The sequence below is a fragment of the Solanum verrucosum genome, unplaced genomic scaffold (assembly GCF_900185275.1).
Source record: "Solanum verrucosum unplaced genomic scaffold, falcon-dt-bn FXZP01000026.1, whole genome shotgun sequence".
Classification (NCBI taxonomy): domain Eukaryota; kingdom Viridiplantae; phylum Streptophyta; class Magnoliopsida; order Solanales; family Solanaceae; genus Solanum; species Solanum verrucosum.
The window spans coordinates 1,350,721-1,365,686 of NW_026020285.1; the positions used below are offsets into that span (position 1 = coordinate 1,350,721).

Here is a 14,966-nt window from a genome sequence, read left to right on the forward strand (position 1 = left end):
ATACCAAATATTGTACCGAATACCAAAAAAATTAAAATATATACCTACCACGACAAATACCATAATATCAAAACCACAATATTAAAATTTTGGCATGATATGGTATTTCGGTATATGCCATACCATGCCCACCCCTACCTATTGATATATGATCTTCATTGAGTAAATAATTCGATATTCGGGAAATATCGAATACCAAATAATTCTAATGTCTCATACCAAACTTAAACCCAAACCCAAAACCCAGATATCGTAATTTTAAAATTTTACTTTCGAACACCATACCAAATATGGAAATACCAAAAAATTCTATTCAGTTCGATTATTCGATTTTCAGTATTTTATGCCCAACTTTAATAAGCATATACTTTCCATAACCTTTAGCTATTTTTTTTAATGTAAATAAAACATGATTATATCTGTAGTACTAATTACTTACCCGAAATCCACCGACGCGCAGTGCAAGCTAAATAGCGCGTTGTATAAAAAAACTAAATTTTGAGGAAAATTCCCAAAGTGAGGATTCATTTCACACTCAGATCTTCTTCCTTCACTTCCATCATCTCTCTCAATCTCGACTATAGTAATGTACGTATAGCTCTGCGTTTGGATTCCGGTTGATTCAATAATTCTACTCCCCTGAAGGTGACTAACCCTATTCAAATGGCTCGCCATGGACATCTACCTTCAGTATTTCTCCTGATCTTCTCGTTATCCTTGATCCAAAGCGCTCTCGTTCACTCTAAAACCCTCAAACGTGACGGTACACATTTCGATCCATTTACTTTTTAAACCTAATTTATTAGCAATTTAGGTGAGAAAATCAGTTGAATTTGATTGATAATAGTTTGGTTTTGTTATTTTGTAGAGTATGTATGCAGCTTCAAGTGAAATTAATTTTGTAGTTACAGAGAAAATGTAACAATGTTGAACTTTGTAGATCTTATGTATTCTAGGTGCAAGGTTATAGTTTGAGTGGAGTTTAATTGAATTTTAAAAGTTCGAGTGAAAATAGTTAGATTTTGTAGATTATATGCAGTTTGTGGTGAAATTTTTGTAGTTTCAGCGAAAACAATATTGAACGTTGTACATCTTATGCAATTTCTAGGTGTAAGCTTATGTGTGAGTGGAAGTAATTGAATTTTATAGTTCGAGTTGTAGTAATTGGATATTATCCAGTTTTTAGGTGAAAGCTTATAGTTTGAGTGGAAGTAGCTGGATTTAATAGATTATGTGCAGTTTGTGGTGGATTTATATTTTCTGCGGAAACAATTGAATTTTGTTGATTTTATGCAATTTCTAAGAGAAAGCTTATAGTTTGAGTGAAAGTAAGTGGATTTTATGTAGTCCTAGAGCAACTTTATAGTTTGAGTTGTAGTAATTGGATTTTATTGATTTTTTCCCAGCTTCTAAGTGCAAATTTTTAGTTTGAGTTGAAATAATTGGATTTATTCTATAAATTATATGTGGTTTCGAAGTGCACATGTATAGTTGGAAATGATTGGAATTTATAGATTAGATGAAGTTGTAAGTGCAAGTTTATAGTTTGAGCTAAAATAATTGGATTTTATGCATTCACTGCTTTCTAAGTGTATGTTTATGGTTTTCCTGGAAGTAATTGGACTTTTTAGATTTTATGCAGCTTCTAAGCTCACGTGTATATATTTTGAGTGGAAGATTTTATGCTGTTTCTAAGTTTTACTTATTGTGTTTCATCTTTTCTTACTATAATTTCCTTTTTCCTGAATGTCTGTTTTCTTGGTTAAGTAATTCAAGCTTTGCAATTTGTTGATTTTGTTGAGGAATAGCTATTCGTCTGATGTATAATCTTGATCTGTTCAATACATTATCTATTATCTGCAATCAATAACTAAATCAGTGCCTTGGAGTGTCATTAACTATAAATGTTTTCCCCTTTTTTTGCTCGTAGAATTCTATTTTCTAGTTGTTACAGGTAAATATAGCTATCCTTGGAAAGTTAAACCGATTTATCATTCAATCAATGTCAATTTAATATCTCTCCATGATTACATTGTATTAGTTCATTAAATTGTAGTATAAGTAAGTATATAATCGATCACGAGTAATTTAATGCTTGTCAGAAATTAGAATGTCCACTGTAGGTCTTGACCCCATGATCATAAGGTTAATAGCTTTGCTCTCTACACTTAATGTTGTTGGAAATGTTGTGGAGTTCCAATTATATCCACTCTTTCTCTGTTAACATTTCATTAAAATGATTTACACGGTTTAAGGCCATTGATTGCATTTATGAGAAAACCAAGGAGTTGTAGTACCTGAATGTATATGTTTACATGGACTAATTTGAACTTCTGGAATATGACTGTAGTGAAAGCTCTGAATGAAATTAAGGCATCTCTTGGATGGAGAGTGGTGTATGCATGGGTTGGAGATGATCCTTGTGGTGATGGTGATTTACCTCCATGGTCTGGTGTTACATGTTCAACGCAGGGTGATTATAGAGTAGTTACTGAATTGTAAGTTTGCTTCACCAGTTCCAAGTAGCTTTTCTCTAACTAAGCTTCAAATCTGTATGAAGTTACTCACAGAATTGAAATATCTTTACTTGTCACTTTTTCACAATGTTCTTTTCTGTTTTACCACTTGCAGGGAAGTTTATGCTGTTTCAATTGTTGGCCCATTTCCTACTGCTGTCACTAATTTATTAGATCTTACTAGACTGTAAGATTCTTCTTCTCTTTGTCTTTGTACTGGAATCTAGTTTTTACAAAACTTCAGCTACTTCTTACAGAATTTTTAACCTCATACAAATTGAGAAGTTTCCCTAAGTTCCAATATGGATACTTTTACACCCTCCAGTCTTAATTGTTCATTAACCAACTTAAAGAATTGTTCTGCTTGGGTGTTGACTGTTACCCCAAAAAATGTGGGCGTTATCTATAATGTGCGTAGTCATTATTTTCAAATTTGATACTACTATTTAAGGCAATAGTTAGTGGACAATTGTGCCTGTACTGTTGGATCTTTTGATTTTCATTCTGAACTTCCTAATCCATAATATTCTTTCATATGACAGGGATCTGCATAATAACAAGCTGACCGGCCCTCTTCCTTCTCAAATTGGGCGTTTGAAGCGTCTTAAAATATTGTATAATCCTTTACTTGTATACTCCTATTGAAGTATCTATATTCAGTAGCAATTATGAAGTGATATTTATGTTTAGGGCTTATGCTGTGTCTCCGAATAGCCTGTTTCTCCAGTTTCAGGATTAACATTTGTTTCTCCATTTACACCTAGCTAGATGATGTTAATATGATTCAACTGTGTTGTACAAAGTGATTAAGTACATGGCTTTTCATCAAGATGAAATGTGTTAATAACAAGGAAAAGCTTACCTGATTAATGATTAATCCCAAAGAAGGGAGTGAGAGGGAGTCTGCCTGATATAATGTGCACCGAAGAAGAAAGATAAATTTTCAACTGAGAGAATATATACTCGTAGGCTTATATTCTAAAAAATAAAAACAGAGTAGGTTTATTATCAAGGAAATGTCACTTAACTAAGAAGGCCTTCTATACTCTTTTTAGGATTGTATTAGATGTATATCTCAACATCTACTTTCTGCTGCTTGTATCCTACCTTTAAGTTTTCCTTTGTCCATAGGAACCTCCATGTTGTCCCAGAATGTTAACTTTAAAAATTACTTTTATTGTTTTTTTACCCAACATACTAATATGAAATTATATCCTCTAGTTTCCTAGTGTGTTGTAATGTTGCATTATTGATTAGTTCCTTCTCCTGATTCTTTTTACCAGAAACGTAAGGTGGAATAAGCTGCAAGATGTCATTCCACCTGAAATAGGTGAACTAAAGCAGTTAACACATCTGTGAGTGCTTTTTGAGCTTCTCTAGCTGTGCTCTTTATCCATAGATCTATTTTGCTGTTATAGACTAATAACTGATATGTATATTTTTCAGCTACCTAAGTTTTAATAATTTCAAAGGCGAAATACCTAAGGAGCTTGCTAATCTTCCTGAACTTCGTTATCTCCATCTGCATGAAAATCATTTTATTGGACGAATTCCACCTGAACTGGGTTCCTTACAGTATCTTCGACACCTGTATGATACCATCTTAACTTCTTCTCTTGTTTAACATATGGAACCTGTGTCACACATGGATTTCACTTTGATCTCATGCAATTCCAGGGATGTTGGTAACAATCGTTTGGTTGGAACTATAAGAGAACTCATACGTATTGAAGGATGTTTTCCGGTTCTCCGCAACCTGTAAGTTGATTATTCTTGTTTAATTGTCATATCGCATGAAGTTATCCTGCTGCAAGTGTTATGAATTCTATGCTAGTTCAAGGATAACCCTTGCTGTAACTTGCAGATACTTAAACAATAATTATCTTACTGGAGGCATTCCAGCGCAACTTGCAAATCTGACGAACTTGGAGATCTTGTAAGTTTCGGGAAGAAAGTTTCTCCGCGATTAATGCTTGTCTTTGGACAAATAACAGCTAATTTCTCCTGTACTGGTTGATAAATATTATTATGCTTAATTTGATTGCTCTGGTTATTACAGGTATCTATCCTACAACAAGATGACAGGAGTTATACCATATAGCATTGCTCATATTCCTAAGTTAACTTACTTGTAAGTCCTCCTCTATGCTCTTAGCTACTCATTTATTATACTGTATGTGGACAGTTTGGACCGAGAAAATTCAGAATTTTTGAAAGCAAATACAAAAACATCCTTCGCCTTAAGTTGAGATCTCTTTCTTTGATAGCTTTTTGGTGCAACCTGGTCTTTGTGCATGATTTAGACACCACGTTAGATATGATCAGGGACCTGCGTGTTATCATGCAGTAGTTTAGTGCTGTTTTCTGTTATCAATAGATTGCTTTATTAACCTATAAAAATATTAGCATATTGGATGTGATGTCCCAATGATTGTCTAGTGAGTGCAGTCTTTCAAGGATCTTTCTTTCTTAAAAAGATGAATTTTGAGGATTGTTCAACTTAAGGATGAACAAAAACAACATACTACTTGGTGTAATCCTACAAGTGGGGTCTGGGGAGAGTAGTGTGTACCCAAACCTTACCCCTACCTAAAAAAGGTTGAGATGTTGTTTCCAATAGACCCTCTACTCAAAACAGATGAAATCGGGACTAGTTGGCTAATGTGGTCTTGCAAGGGTCTCTTTCTTAAGGAGATAAATTTTGAGGATTGTGCAATTTATGGATGCTGTGACAAAAACATTAGATGGACTTGAAGCTTGTCAGCTGACCTTATTGGACCTTATCCGTAATGATTTCCTCCGACAAGTAGTAATGTATAGAAATTGCCTGGAGAATTAGATGCAAGAGTGTTCACATCAATTTTTGCACAAAAAACACAATCCATCTCAATAGTAAAACTTCTCATGTACTCAAGATTTCAGTTGAGCTATGTAGCAACAGCACTGGTACAGAGATGCATGAATGACGTGTTAAACTTTAATTAGAAGATTGTCTGTTAGAACATAATAGTTTTATTGGTATAACGTGTTAAAAAAACTGCATGTATAATTCAAAAAAATATGAACACTGATGCATGCAAGTCTTTAAGCGATTAAACAAAGCTGATTTTGCACCTGGTTGTGAATATCCATTGCATTTCCTACCCATTTTCTTCTTTCTTCCAAAATCCATGGTCTTTCAACACTTACATTCCCCTCCATCCCCCAGATTAGAAGTCATTATTTGTACAAGTGAGAGGCTTGGATAATGCAGAAGGACCTGCATTTTGCTGGTCAAACAACCAAAGAATGTCAAGAGACAAGTCTACTTGTGTCAGATACATATCCCTGCTCAAGATATGCTGTGTTGGAAATGGGAACCTTGTTTTGAAGCTTAACCCACATATTTCCTTTGACAAAACCTTTTATCACAATATTTTCCTTTAAAGTGTTGGTGTTGGAGCTAAACCACACGAACTGAAACTAGGGCCTTCTCCATTTAAGTGGTTGTTAGTGTTGTCAAAGTGATGCTTGAGCCATGAACTGAAGCTCAGCACAAGTTTACTCCAATGAAGGTGGTAACTGGTAAGGGATATTTTCCCAAAACCAGCCAAGCAACTTCTTTTCTGAAAATATTAGATTAATTTGTGAGGTCCATGGGTTTCTTCTTGGATTGGGTTGCATTAAACAACAAATATTCAATAGATAGCATGCAAATCGATATATCAGTTGTTAGCGAGACTGTACTGATGATACATTATTGATTAGGAGTAAGAAACTGTAAATTTATTGCAAGAAAGCTAACGACGAAGTCTGAGTTAGAATATTAAAGTTAGATGTTCCTTAAAGCTAGCCACTCAGATTCAAAATGCAAACTAGATGACCAATGATCCTTGCAAGTTGCAATATCCTAGATGTTCCGTTAAAGCCCAAATGGTCCTTGCAGTTGCGTATGTGAGTGCTTTGTTCCTTTTATGTATTTATTTTTACGTTCTTCACCCTTGACAAATCAGGTGTTACACATCATTCCTTCGCTCTTCTTGATTGTATACTGGTAGCTTTTGCACCAAAAAGAAAAATAGTTCTGCATGAATTTGATAGTTGATGTCTGAAGCTGAATCTGATTTCAGGTATCTCGATCATAATCAATTTTCTGGGAGGATTCCAGATGCCTTCTACAAACACCCTTTCTTGAAGGAAATGTGAGTGTTCATTTTTTGCTACTAACCATTCTTTGGCTTTGTGCGAATCCTAATAATATGATAAAATATGTCATAGGTACATTGAAGAGAACACGTTCCGGCCTGGTGTAAAACCAATTGGCCTGCACAAAGTGCTAGAACTTTCGGACGCAGATTTCCTTGTTTAGAAAAAGCCAACTCCAGTTATTTGTTCATGAGCAAAGTGTACCTAGGTTGTCGAAAGAAGCAGCCGGTCCCTGTTCTGTCAAGTATCTATTCTTAGTTGCCAGATGAGAAAAAAGGTTCCATCTTTTTTGTGCAAAGAAGTAATCAACCAAACTTAGTTGCGGTTGCTGTAGTTAAATAGTACCACGTTATGAATCATTATTAAGTAATTGCGACATACGTCTCAATCAGTTCTCACTTGCCTTGAATTCTTGCATTTGGTTTTTGATTATACATGATGCGATTTCAGTGTTAATATGAAAGGGTAGAGAATATGCTCTCTGATATGACAGGTTTTGGATAGGTTTTTCATTTTTTCGTTAAATGATACAAATACATACCTAAATTATCGTATTATTTTTTTGAGTTTCACACCCTAATTATAGTTATTATCTATGTGCAAAAACACTTCGCTGAGTAGCTGATGGTATGCATGCTTTATTAGGTGCCAAAGTGGCACTCCATGTGGATAAATATTTTCACTGGAATAGGTTAAAAACAATGCATAAGAAATAATCTATGTATAATTAATGTAATCATTACTAATACTAGCATTCTTAATGCAAGCCGTAGTTAATTTACTCTATTTAACATTATTCTTGATCTCAGCATGTTTGAATTTATTCACTTTTTTTTTATTTCTATATAGTCAATGCAAATTTAGATAAAAATAGTGTTTACCGAAAAACTGTACAGTTGAATTTGTTACCTAAACATCGGCCCGAAAGTTGTGTATCAATATAGGTGATGATGGTGCTCTCAGTTAGAAGTCTATAAGCATTTGTGTCATCTTTTGATCCTTCTATTTATGATTTTAGAGATTTCACTCATTTGCTCAAAACTCTTTTTTTGCATCTTCAAATCTTAAGAACATCTAATTATTCAAATCTGCAAACCTTCAACATCTCCAAATCTTCTTCTCCAGTAATCATTTATCATGTCTTCATCTTCAAACTTTTAGAGATCATTTCAAATTTTCTTTCTGGTGTTGTTCCAAAATGAAATTGGAGATATTAAAATGGGTTGAAATAGAAATTGGGTTGGGTTTTGACCCGTCCAAGTTTATTTTGGGCTCAAATGGGCTTAAACACAAATTGGCTCTTGACCTGCCCAATTTGATCCGATTAATTCCAATAATTATAATATATTGTTATTTAAGTTTTAAAACCACAATTTGAATTTCAACTCAAGATTTTTTTTTTATAAAAAAAGTTAGAAATGGATAGATAAATCCTAAAAGATATAAAATAGATAGTAATTCATTTCTTCAATATAGAAACATACCTTACATCAGTGCAAATAAAGAGTCTTAAAACGGATTGAAATTGGAGATTTAATTGAATTCAATCGAGGATTCTCTTAAAATGGATTAAGACTTGAAATTTGACCACAATAATCGGTCAATCTTTCTGTATTGAGCATCTAATTTTGCTTTATCCCCTAGTTTCATGCGAGAAGGAACTATGAATTTGACCTATCAAGAAAAGAAAGCCATCATTTGCAGCTTAAACCACGATTTTGATAGGAACGGGATCAAAAAGTTTGACATCTACTATATATATATATACATAAAAAATTATTTTAATTATATATAAATAATATAATTTTCCGTCGAAGGAGATTCGGATGAACCCCTGGCTCGCCCCTGCATGTAGTGTGACCGGACAATAGTGGGATGATGCATCATAGTATTTCAAGATTTAGAAACACTTTTGAATCACATGAAAGACTTCACTAAAACATATGTTAAGATCTCTCATACTATGTCATCAGAGAAACGTTGATGAGTCTCCACAACTCTGAAGCGAATGAGAGAAATCAAAAATGGAAATTAATCAAAATAGTAGTCTTATAGCTCATAAAAATCATTGTGCCGAAATTATTTATTTTAGAGAAATAAAATCTAAGGATAAAATAATATAGTTAATTTACTTTTTGGGATAATTTTTTAAGAATACAATTAAGTTAAAGGGGAACTTTCGCAAATAGTCGCTATAATAAACTTAATTATGCTCCATAGCTATAGTTTGCATATTTACGGGTTGTACCTATTGTTTAAGCTATCTCATTTATATAATTCACAGGTTGTATATTACAAACATCAGAAGTGTAAACAGTTATATACATTATATTATATAAATTCCAAATTATACAAAAGTTATACAAATTATATTACAAATTCCAAATTATACAAACGTGCGAATTATATCTATCAGTGTCACATAAATTGAGATAATTAACAATTTAAAAGACATACAAATTTTGATTGACTCATGTCTATCAGTGTCACATAAATTGAGATAGAAGGAATAACATATCTCATTTAAAAATAACATAAAAAGTATTATAAAACACAATAATTGACTACTAAAAATATTTAAATGACATAAAAAATTTGGTTGAATCTCAAAATTATATTGATGCCATATAAATTGAGACAGAATAAGTTACATGTACTATTTGAAAATTATATAAAAATATTATAAATTACAATAATTAGTAACTTTAAATATTTATAAATTATAAAAAAAATTATTGACTCTCGATATTTATTTATATCACATAAATTGAGACAAAAAAAATTAACATATATTGGGCCCGTGATGGCATGGGCACGGGCACGGGCACCAATATCTAGTATGAAACATAAAAATATCCTTTTTAGAGTAATTAATTAATGCATAACATTCTATTTGCTACTCCCTTTGTTTCTATTTATATGTCACCATTTTAGATTTCACGTGCATTAAAAAATCTAAGTAAATTTACTATTCTACCCTTATTTAATTTTTTTTGAACTCAAGTTTTCAATCAATGAATATGAATTAATTTATGTTGATTAATAAATTTGGCCTATGAACATGAATTATTTACTTAGCTTTTCTATGTTAGTCAAATATATATTTTCAAGGCTAATAACTCACAAGGGTAAAATAGGAAGAATATTGTAATTTATGCATTGATTTTATAAAATGACAAGTATTATAGACCAACTATTTATAATAAGGATGTCATATAAAAATGAAATAATCATGGTATAACATTAGCTTCATTATTAATTATCATTTAACATTTTCTCCATTATTAATATTCCTAAGTATTTTTTGTACTCACTCTATTTCGAGTTTGTGAGACAATGCACACTTATTAAGAAAAACATTTAAGGAAATAATTTAAACAATACTTTCTACTACTGTCCTTAGTGAAATCATAAATGTAACTTTGTAAATATTGCATTTTATCTCATAGAAAATATCAAACTTCACAATAGGAAAGGACAAATATGGAAAAAATTTCAAACATTCATCTTAAACTTTGAACAATGAAACCCCCTCTACCCCCCCCCCCCCCTCCCCCCAAAAAAAAAATTCAGTTAATTTGAAATAGAGGGAGTATTTACTAATCCTTGCATGAACCAAATATTTTAGCTTTTTGGACGAAGAGTTCAAAATTTAAGTTTTTGGGTTTGAATTAAGATCTTTTAAAAGAATGAATTCTATTCGATTTGTTTATAGTTTTGAATCGAGCACTAAGATTACATTCTTGTTTGTTATTTTTATATTTATATTTATATTTATATTTAGTGTGTTAAAAATGAAAGTCATTTATTTCAAATTGATGTTGAAATAACAAACTAAATTGTAAAACAAACACTTGATTTGCTTTTTCCAAATATTCCAAATATTATCTATTGACGACTAATATATGTGGGGAAATTTTTTTCATTCCTAGGAGATGTTTGCAACAAACTCAAACAACATATCCAGTATAATTCCAATAGTGAAATTTGAAGAGGATAGCATTTACGCAAAAGTTACCCTACCTTGAGCGACAAAAAAGTTTTCGATTGGCTCAAGAAAATAACAGGAGTGAAGAAACCTATAATATGCTCAAACCACATTATGAAATGGTCTATTGATGTATGAAAGAACATGATAGAGGAACCATGTTTTGTTATTGAGGCAAATTCTTCTAATCATCACGATCTAAACTCTATTCAAAAACCAAGCTGACTTATCTAAGTTTCTTTAAGGTAGGGTTTCCAATTTTGGTAGGAAAAAGAATATAATAGTCACTACATATTGAGACTAGAAAAACTAAGGGCTCCTTAGGTTGGGGAACAAGTTATCCCATGATTGTTATCCTACCCTCAATGTGGGACAAAAATAACACTACAATCCCGGAATAAGTTATCCTGCAATTTATCCCAACCAAACTTGAATGAACTCATTCCATAATAAATCCCGAGATTAGTTATCCCTCGTACCAAACGAGCCCTAAGGTCTTAGACCTCTCATGAAACAAGAAACTTTCACCATCCTTGATATGAGAGAGCTCTCAAACAAATTGAAAGAGAAACATTTCAAGTTGTGATCTCTTTGATCAGCCACTCTAAAGCAGGATAGGCAAAGTACAATACTAGGAAAGATGGGAGTCCAAAGAGAATTGTGATCAGTAAGTAGAGCGCTAGGACGGCTGCACACGAAGGTATTGCAAACATAACAAGCAGAAGAAGCACGAGAACTAACGGAAACTTGGCTGTAATGCGGATAAAGAGATCGAGGGACTTGTGAAGAGAAGAGTGGGCCCTCTGGGATGCAGGTGTACCACTAGTATGGTTATAACTACTGTTGCTCGATCCTGGAGATCCTAGACGACGAACCCTCCTATAATTCATGACAGAGGTGTTGTTCCCCGTAACTGAAGTGCACCGGACGGGCATTTCTTGTTGATGATCCCTACATATGGTAGATGGAGATTCCCCCCTGTCACCATTTTTGCTTTCCACCATCCAGAGGAGGAAGAAATTCTTGCTAGGAGATTTGAGATTCCCGCTCAACGCCAACCGAAATGTCAGCATATTGCACCATGGGCAGGAAATGAATAATGGAATCTGGACCTGTTGAGTGGAGAACTTCCAAGAAGCTGATTTAAGCCCCAACAGACAGTGCTTGCAAAGTGTGTGACCACACCACAAGACATAGGGGATGTTTTCGACAATGTTAAAAGACTCCCAGCATATTGGGCATTCAAGCCCTTCTTCCTCGCTGCTGGCATTAGAATAGGCATCATCGTCATCTGAGAATTCGCGGCAAGCTTGACTGGGCGTACCACATTCCTTCTTCTGTCCAAAGCTTGTGATGGCATTTGAAATAGATCTCCACATATCAGGGGGCAACTTAAATCGCTATTGATGACAATTACTTGAGTTTGGAACTTGGCATGTACTTGAAAGATGAACCACTGTCTTCAAAGGAGCATCTTGGTTCAGTCTTAAAAACTTCTTGCTTCTCTTATGAACCTGAATTACACTGAAGATAACAAGTCATGAATCTACCATCTCAAGATAATAGCAAATTCAAAAATCACAAGCAATTATACATAAACTAAGAGGTGGATTATGTTTACACCTATCATTAATGAAGGTCTCTCAGATAAAGTGCAAATACAAACTGTTGCACTTTATTGTCCCATTTTGAATTAACTACCAATAAAATACAGGAATACTTCATTCTCTACAGAACTCGCAAAATCAATCATCTAGCACGCATACAAACAAACCGGCTCCCGGCAGACTGAAAATGGATATTACCTACCTGGCTAAGAGGTGTAAATTGAAATAAAGGTCAAACAAATTGCTGTTCAACAGCTGTTTCTAAAGTATAAGGAACAAGGCTTTCCAAATGGGTGACACACCTTTTGTGCTATTGAGGGATTCGAATTTAAGGAAACCAGCGAAACCACTTTCAAAATCATTAACATCATAAAAATTAGTCTGTCAGGACTGCTTCTTGGCATAGAAATGCCTCAGCACAATGCCTTGTATAATAATATGTCAAGTTACCACAAGAAGAGAGGTCAATAAAAAACTTAAAATTATCAGTTATATCACACAGTTGATCTTACATCCATATATGATTTGATACATTATCTGCAACATTTCCCTCTACATATACATTAGATGCAAGCATATACTACTACATACCAAAAGTCTTTCAAAACCGAGAAACAGCATATAATTAGTATTTCACCCTTATAAGTTTTTGACATTAGTTACATTTTGTGACATCGAAGGGTGTGGTCCAGTGGTCAATAAAGTGTGTTGACAACTATGAGCTCTCAATATCAACCAGCAGCAGTGGCAAAAACACTAGTTCATTTTTTCTCATTGTCCAAGCTTTGGTCAACAAAGTTACCCTCTATGCTAGAGGGAGTAGTAGGTACTATGTGGAATTAGTCAAGGTGCATGCAAGGCGGCCTGGTAACCACAATAATCAAAAAAGTTTATTTATAGTTTTTTGATTACCGGAAAATCCTCGAGGGATAGTTAGTTCACAATTCGAAACTCGGAAGGTAAATAGGTCTGCGCTTCTACCGTTTTCCACTTAAACATCAGGCTTTGGTCCAAAACTCATGACATTCTTCACATTCTAATTTCACTTTGCACAGTCAGTAGGGAGAATTCTTGATTATCCACCTCAAAATGTGCCCCGAATAGGCAGTTCAAGCTCCCCAACAAATTAAGCTAACAAAAGGAAAATATGCAGAAGGAAAAATCATGACAAAAGAATCACGTTGGTTTCGTGCATTATGGGCACACCAAATTCAGAATTTGAGAAAGTTTCAACGTGTTTTCTCTTTGTCTCAAAAATAAAGAGTATTTTGTGGTAAGGTTATTCTATCAGGTACTCTGGGAATAGCTACAGTTTGGCCAAGTAACTCGAAGACCTTGTTGGCCACATTTTTACCCACGTGACTCCTTCACTCGTTTGCTATAACTTGGCACAGGATTCATTCATTTCAAATGCACCAATTTCAGAATTCGACAAATACTCTCAAACCTGTTTTCTCCTCTCAAAATAGAGAGTATCTTTTCAAAAAATTAGGTGTTAGGGAAAATAATTACAGTTCTATGTCTAATTTTATCTATGTAACCTGTAGGCATAGTGAAATTGCTTATCACTACTCATGAACTAGGCCACATCAACAGAATCACGTAAATTGTATGCCTCCTTTATTTGTTTTAGTTACCCTTATTACAACAATAGCAACATACCTAGTGTAATCCCACAAGTGCGGTTGTACTCCGACCTTACCACTACCTTGGGAGGTAGAGAGGTTGTTTCGGATTAACTTTAGTTACCCTTTTTACAACAACAACAGCATACCTAGTATAATCCCTCAAGTGAGGTTGTAGACAAAACTTATCACTACTTTGGGAGCTAGAGAGGTTGTTTCCGATATACTTTAGCTACCCTTATTACAACAACACCAACATACCTAGTATAATCCCACAACTGCAGTTATACTCAGACCTTACCACTACTTTGGGAGGTAGAGAGGTTGCTTCAGATTAACTTTAGTTACCCTTATTACAACAACAACAACATACTTAGTGTAGACCCACAAGTGAGGATGTACACAGACCTTGCCACTGCATTGGGAGCTAGAGAGGTTGTTTCCGCTAGACTTTAGCTACCCTTATTACAACAACAACAACATACCTAGTGTAATCCACAGGTGCAATTGTACTCAGACCTTGTGCCTTGGGAGGTAGAGAGGTTGTTTCGAATTAACTTTAGTTACCCTTTATACAACAACAACAACATACCTAGTGTAGTCCACAAGTGAGGTTGTACACACACCTTACCACTACCTTGGGAGCTAGAGAGGTTGTTTCTGATAGACTTTAGCTACCCTTATTACAATAACTACAGTAACATGTCTAGTGTACTCTTACAAGTGAGGTTGTATACAGACCTTACCAGTAGCTTGGGAGGTAGGGAGATTGTTTACGATAAACTTTAGTTACCCTTATTACACAACAACATACCTAGTGTAATCTCACAAGTTGGGTTATATGCAGACCTTACCACTACCTTGGAAGGTCTGTAGGCATGAGTTCTCAGGTACGCTGTCAATCTAAATTCCTAGTCGTCTTTTTCAGTTGTACTTGTTTTAACGAAAAAAGAATAAAGAAAGTCCCGAGGAGCGGAACAGCTTCCAACTCCCCCAAATACAAGGGAGCAGCGCACTGCTCTCAGCCTGTTGTAACAACGAAAGA

The 14,966-nt window shown here is 34.2% G+C and overlaps 2 protein-coding genes across 2 annotated transcripts; one reads left to right on the forward strand and one right to left on the reverse strand.

Moving 5' to 3' along the window:
- The first annotated feature begins 443 nt into the window (after nucleotides 1-443).
- On the forward strand, nucleotides 444-7,061 carry LOC125834254 (probable leucine-rich repeat receptor-like protein kinase At1g35710). Its single transcript, XM_049513422.1, has 11 exons — nucleotides 444-763; nucleotides 2,351-2,498; nucleotides 2,632-2,703; nucleotides 3,059-3,130; nucleotides 3,800-3,871; nucleotides 3,963-4,106; nucleotides 4,194-4,274; nucleotides 4,381-4,452; nucleotides 4,576-4,647; nucleotides 6,626-6,697; nucleotides 6,774-7,061. Exons 1-11 carry the CDS (start codon nucleotides 664-666, stop codon nucleotides 6,862-6,864), a joined length of 996 nt encoding a protein of 331 aa, XP_049369379.1. The 5' UTR covers nucleotides 444-663; the 3' UTR covers nucleotides 6,865-7,061.
- Nucleotides 7,062-11,173: 4,112 nt separating this feature from the next.
- LOC125834258 (uncharacterized) lies at nucleotides 11,174-12,216 on the reverse strand. Its single transcript, XM_049513425.1, has one exon. The coding sequence runs from the start codon at nucleotides 12,066-12,068 to the stop codon at nucleotides 11,265-11,267; it is 804 nt and encodes a 267-aa protein (XP_049369382.1). The 5' UTR covers nucleotides 12,069-12,216; the 3' UTR covers nucleotides 11,174-11,264.
- Between the last annotated feature and the right edge of the window lie 2,750 nt (nucleotides 12,217-14,966).

Bases quoted from the DNA above. Each gene is read 5' to 3' on its own strand.
- LOC125834258 (XM_049513425.1), bottom strand. From the start codon at position 12,068: ATGTGGAGATCTATTTCAAATGCCATCACAAGCTTTGGACAGAAGAAG.
- LOC125834254 (XM_049513422.1), top strand. From the start codon at position 664: ATGGCTCGCCATGGACATCTACCTTCAGTATTTCTCCTGATCTTCTCG. The intron at 3,131-3,799 runs GTATAATCCTTT...TCTTTTTACCAG, and splicing joins TTGAAGCGTCTTAAAATATT to AAACGTAAGGTGGAATAAGC. The intron at 4,107-4,193 runs GTATGATACCAT...ATGCAATTCCAG, and splicing joins TTACAGTATCTTCGACACCT to GGATGTTGGTAACAATCGTT.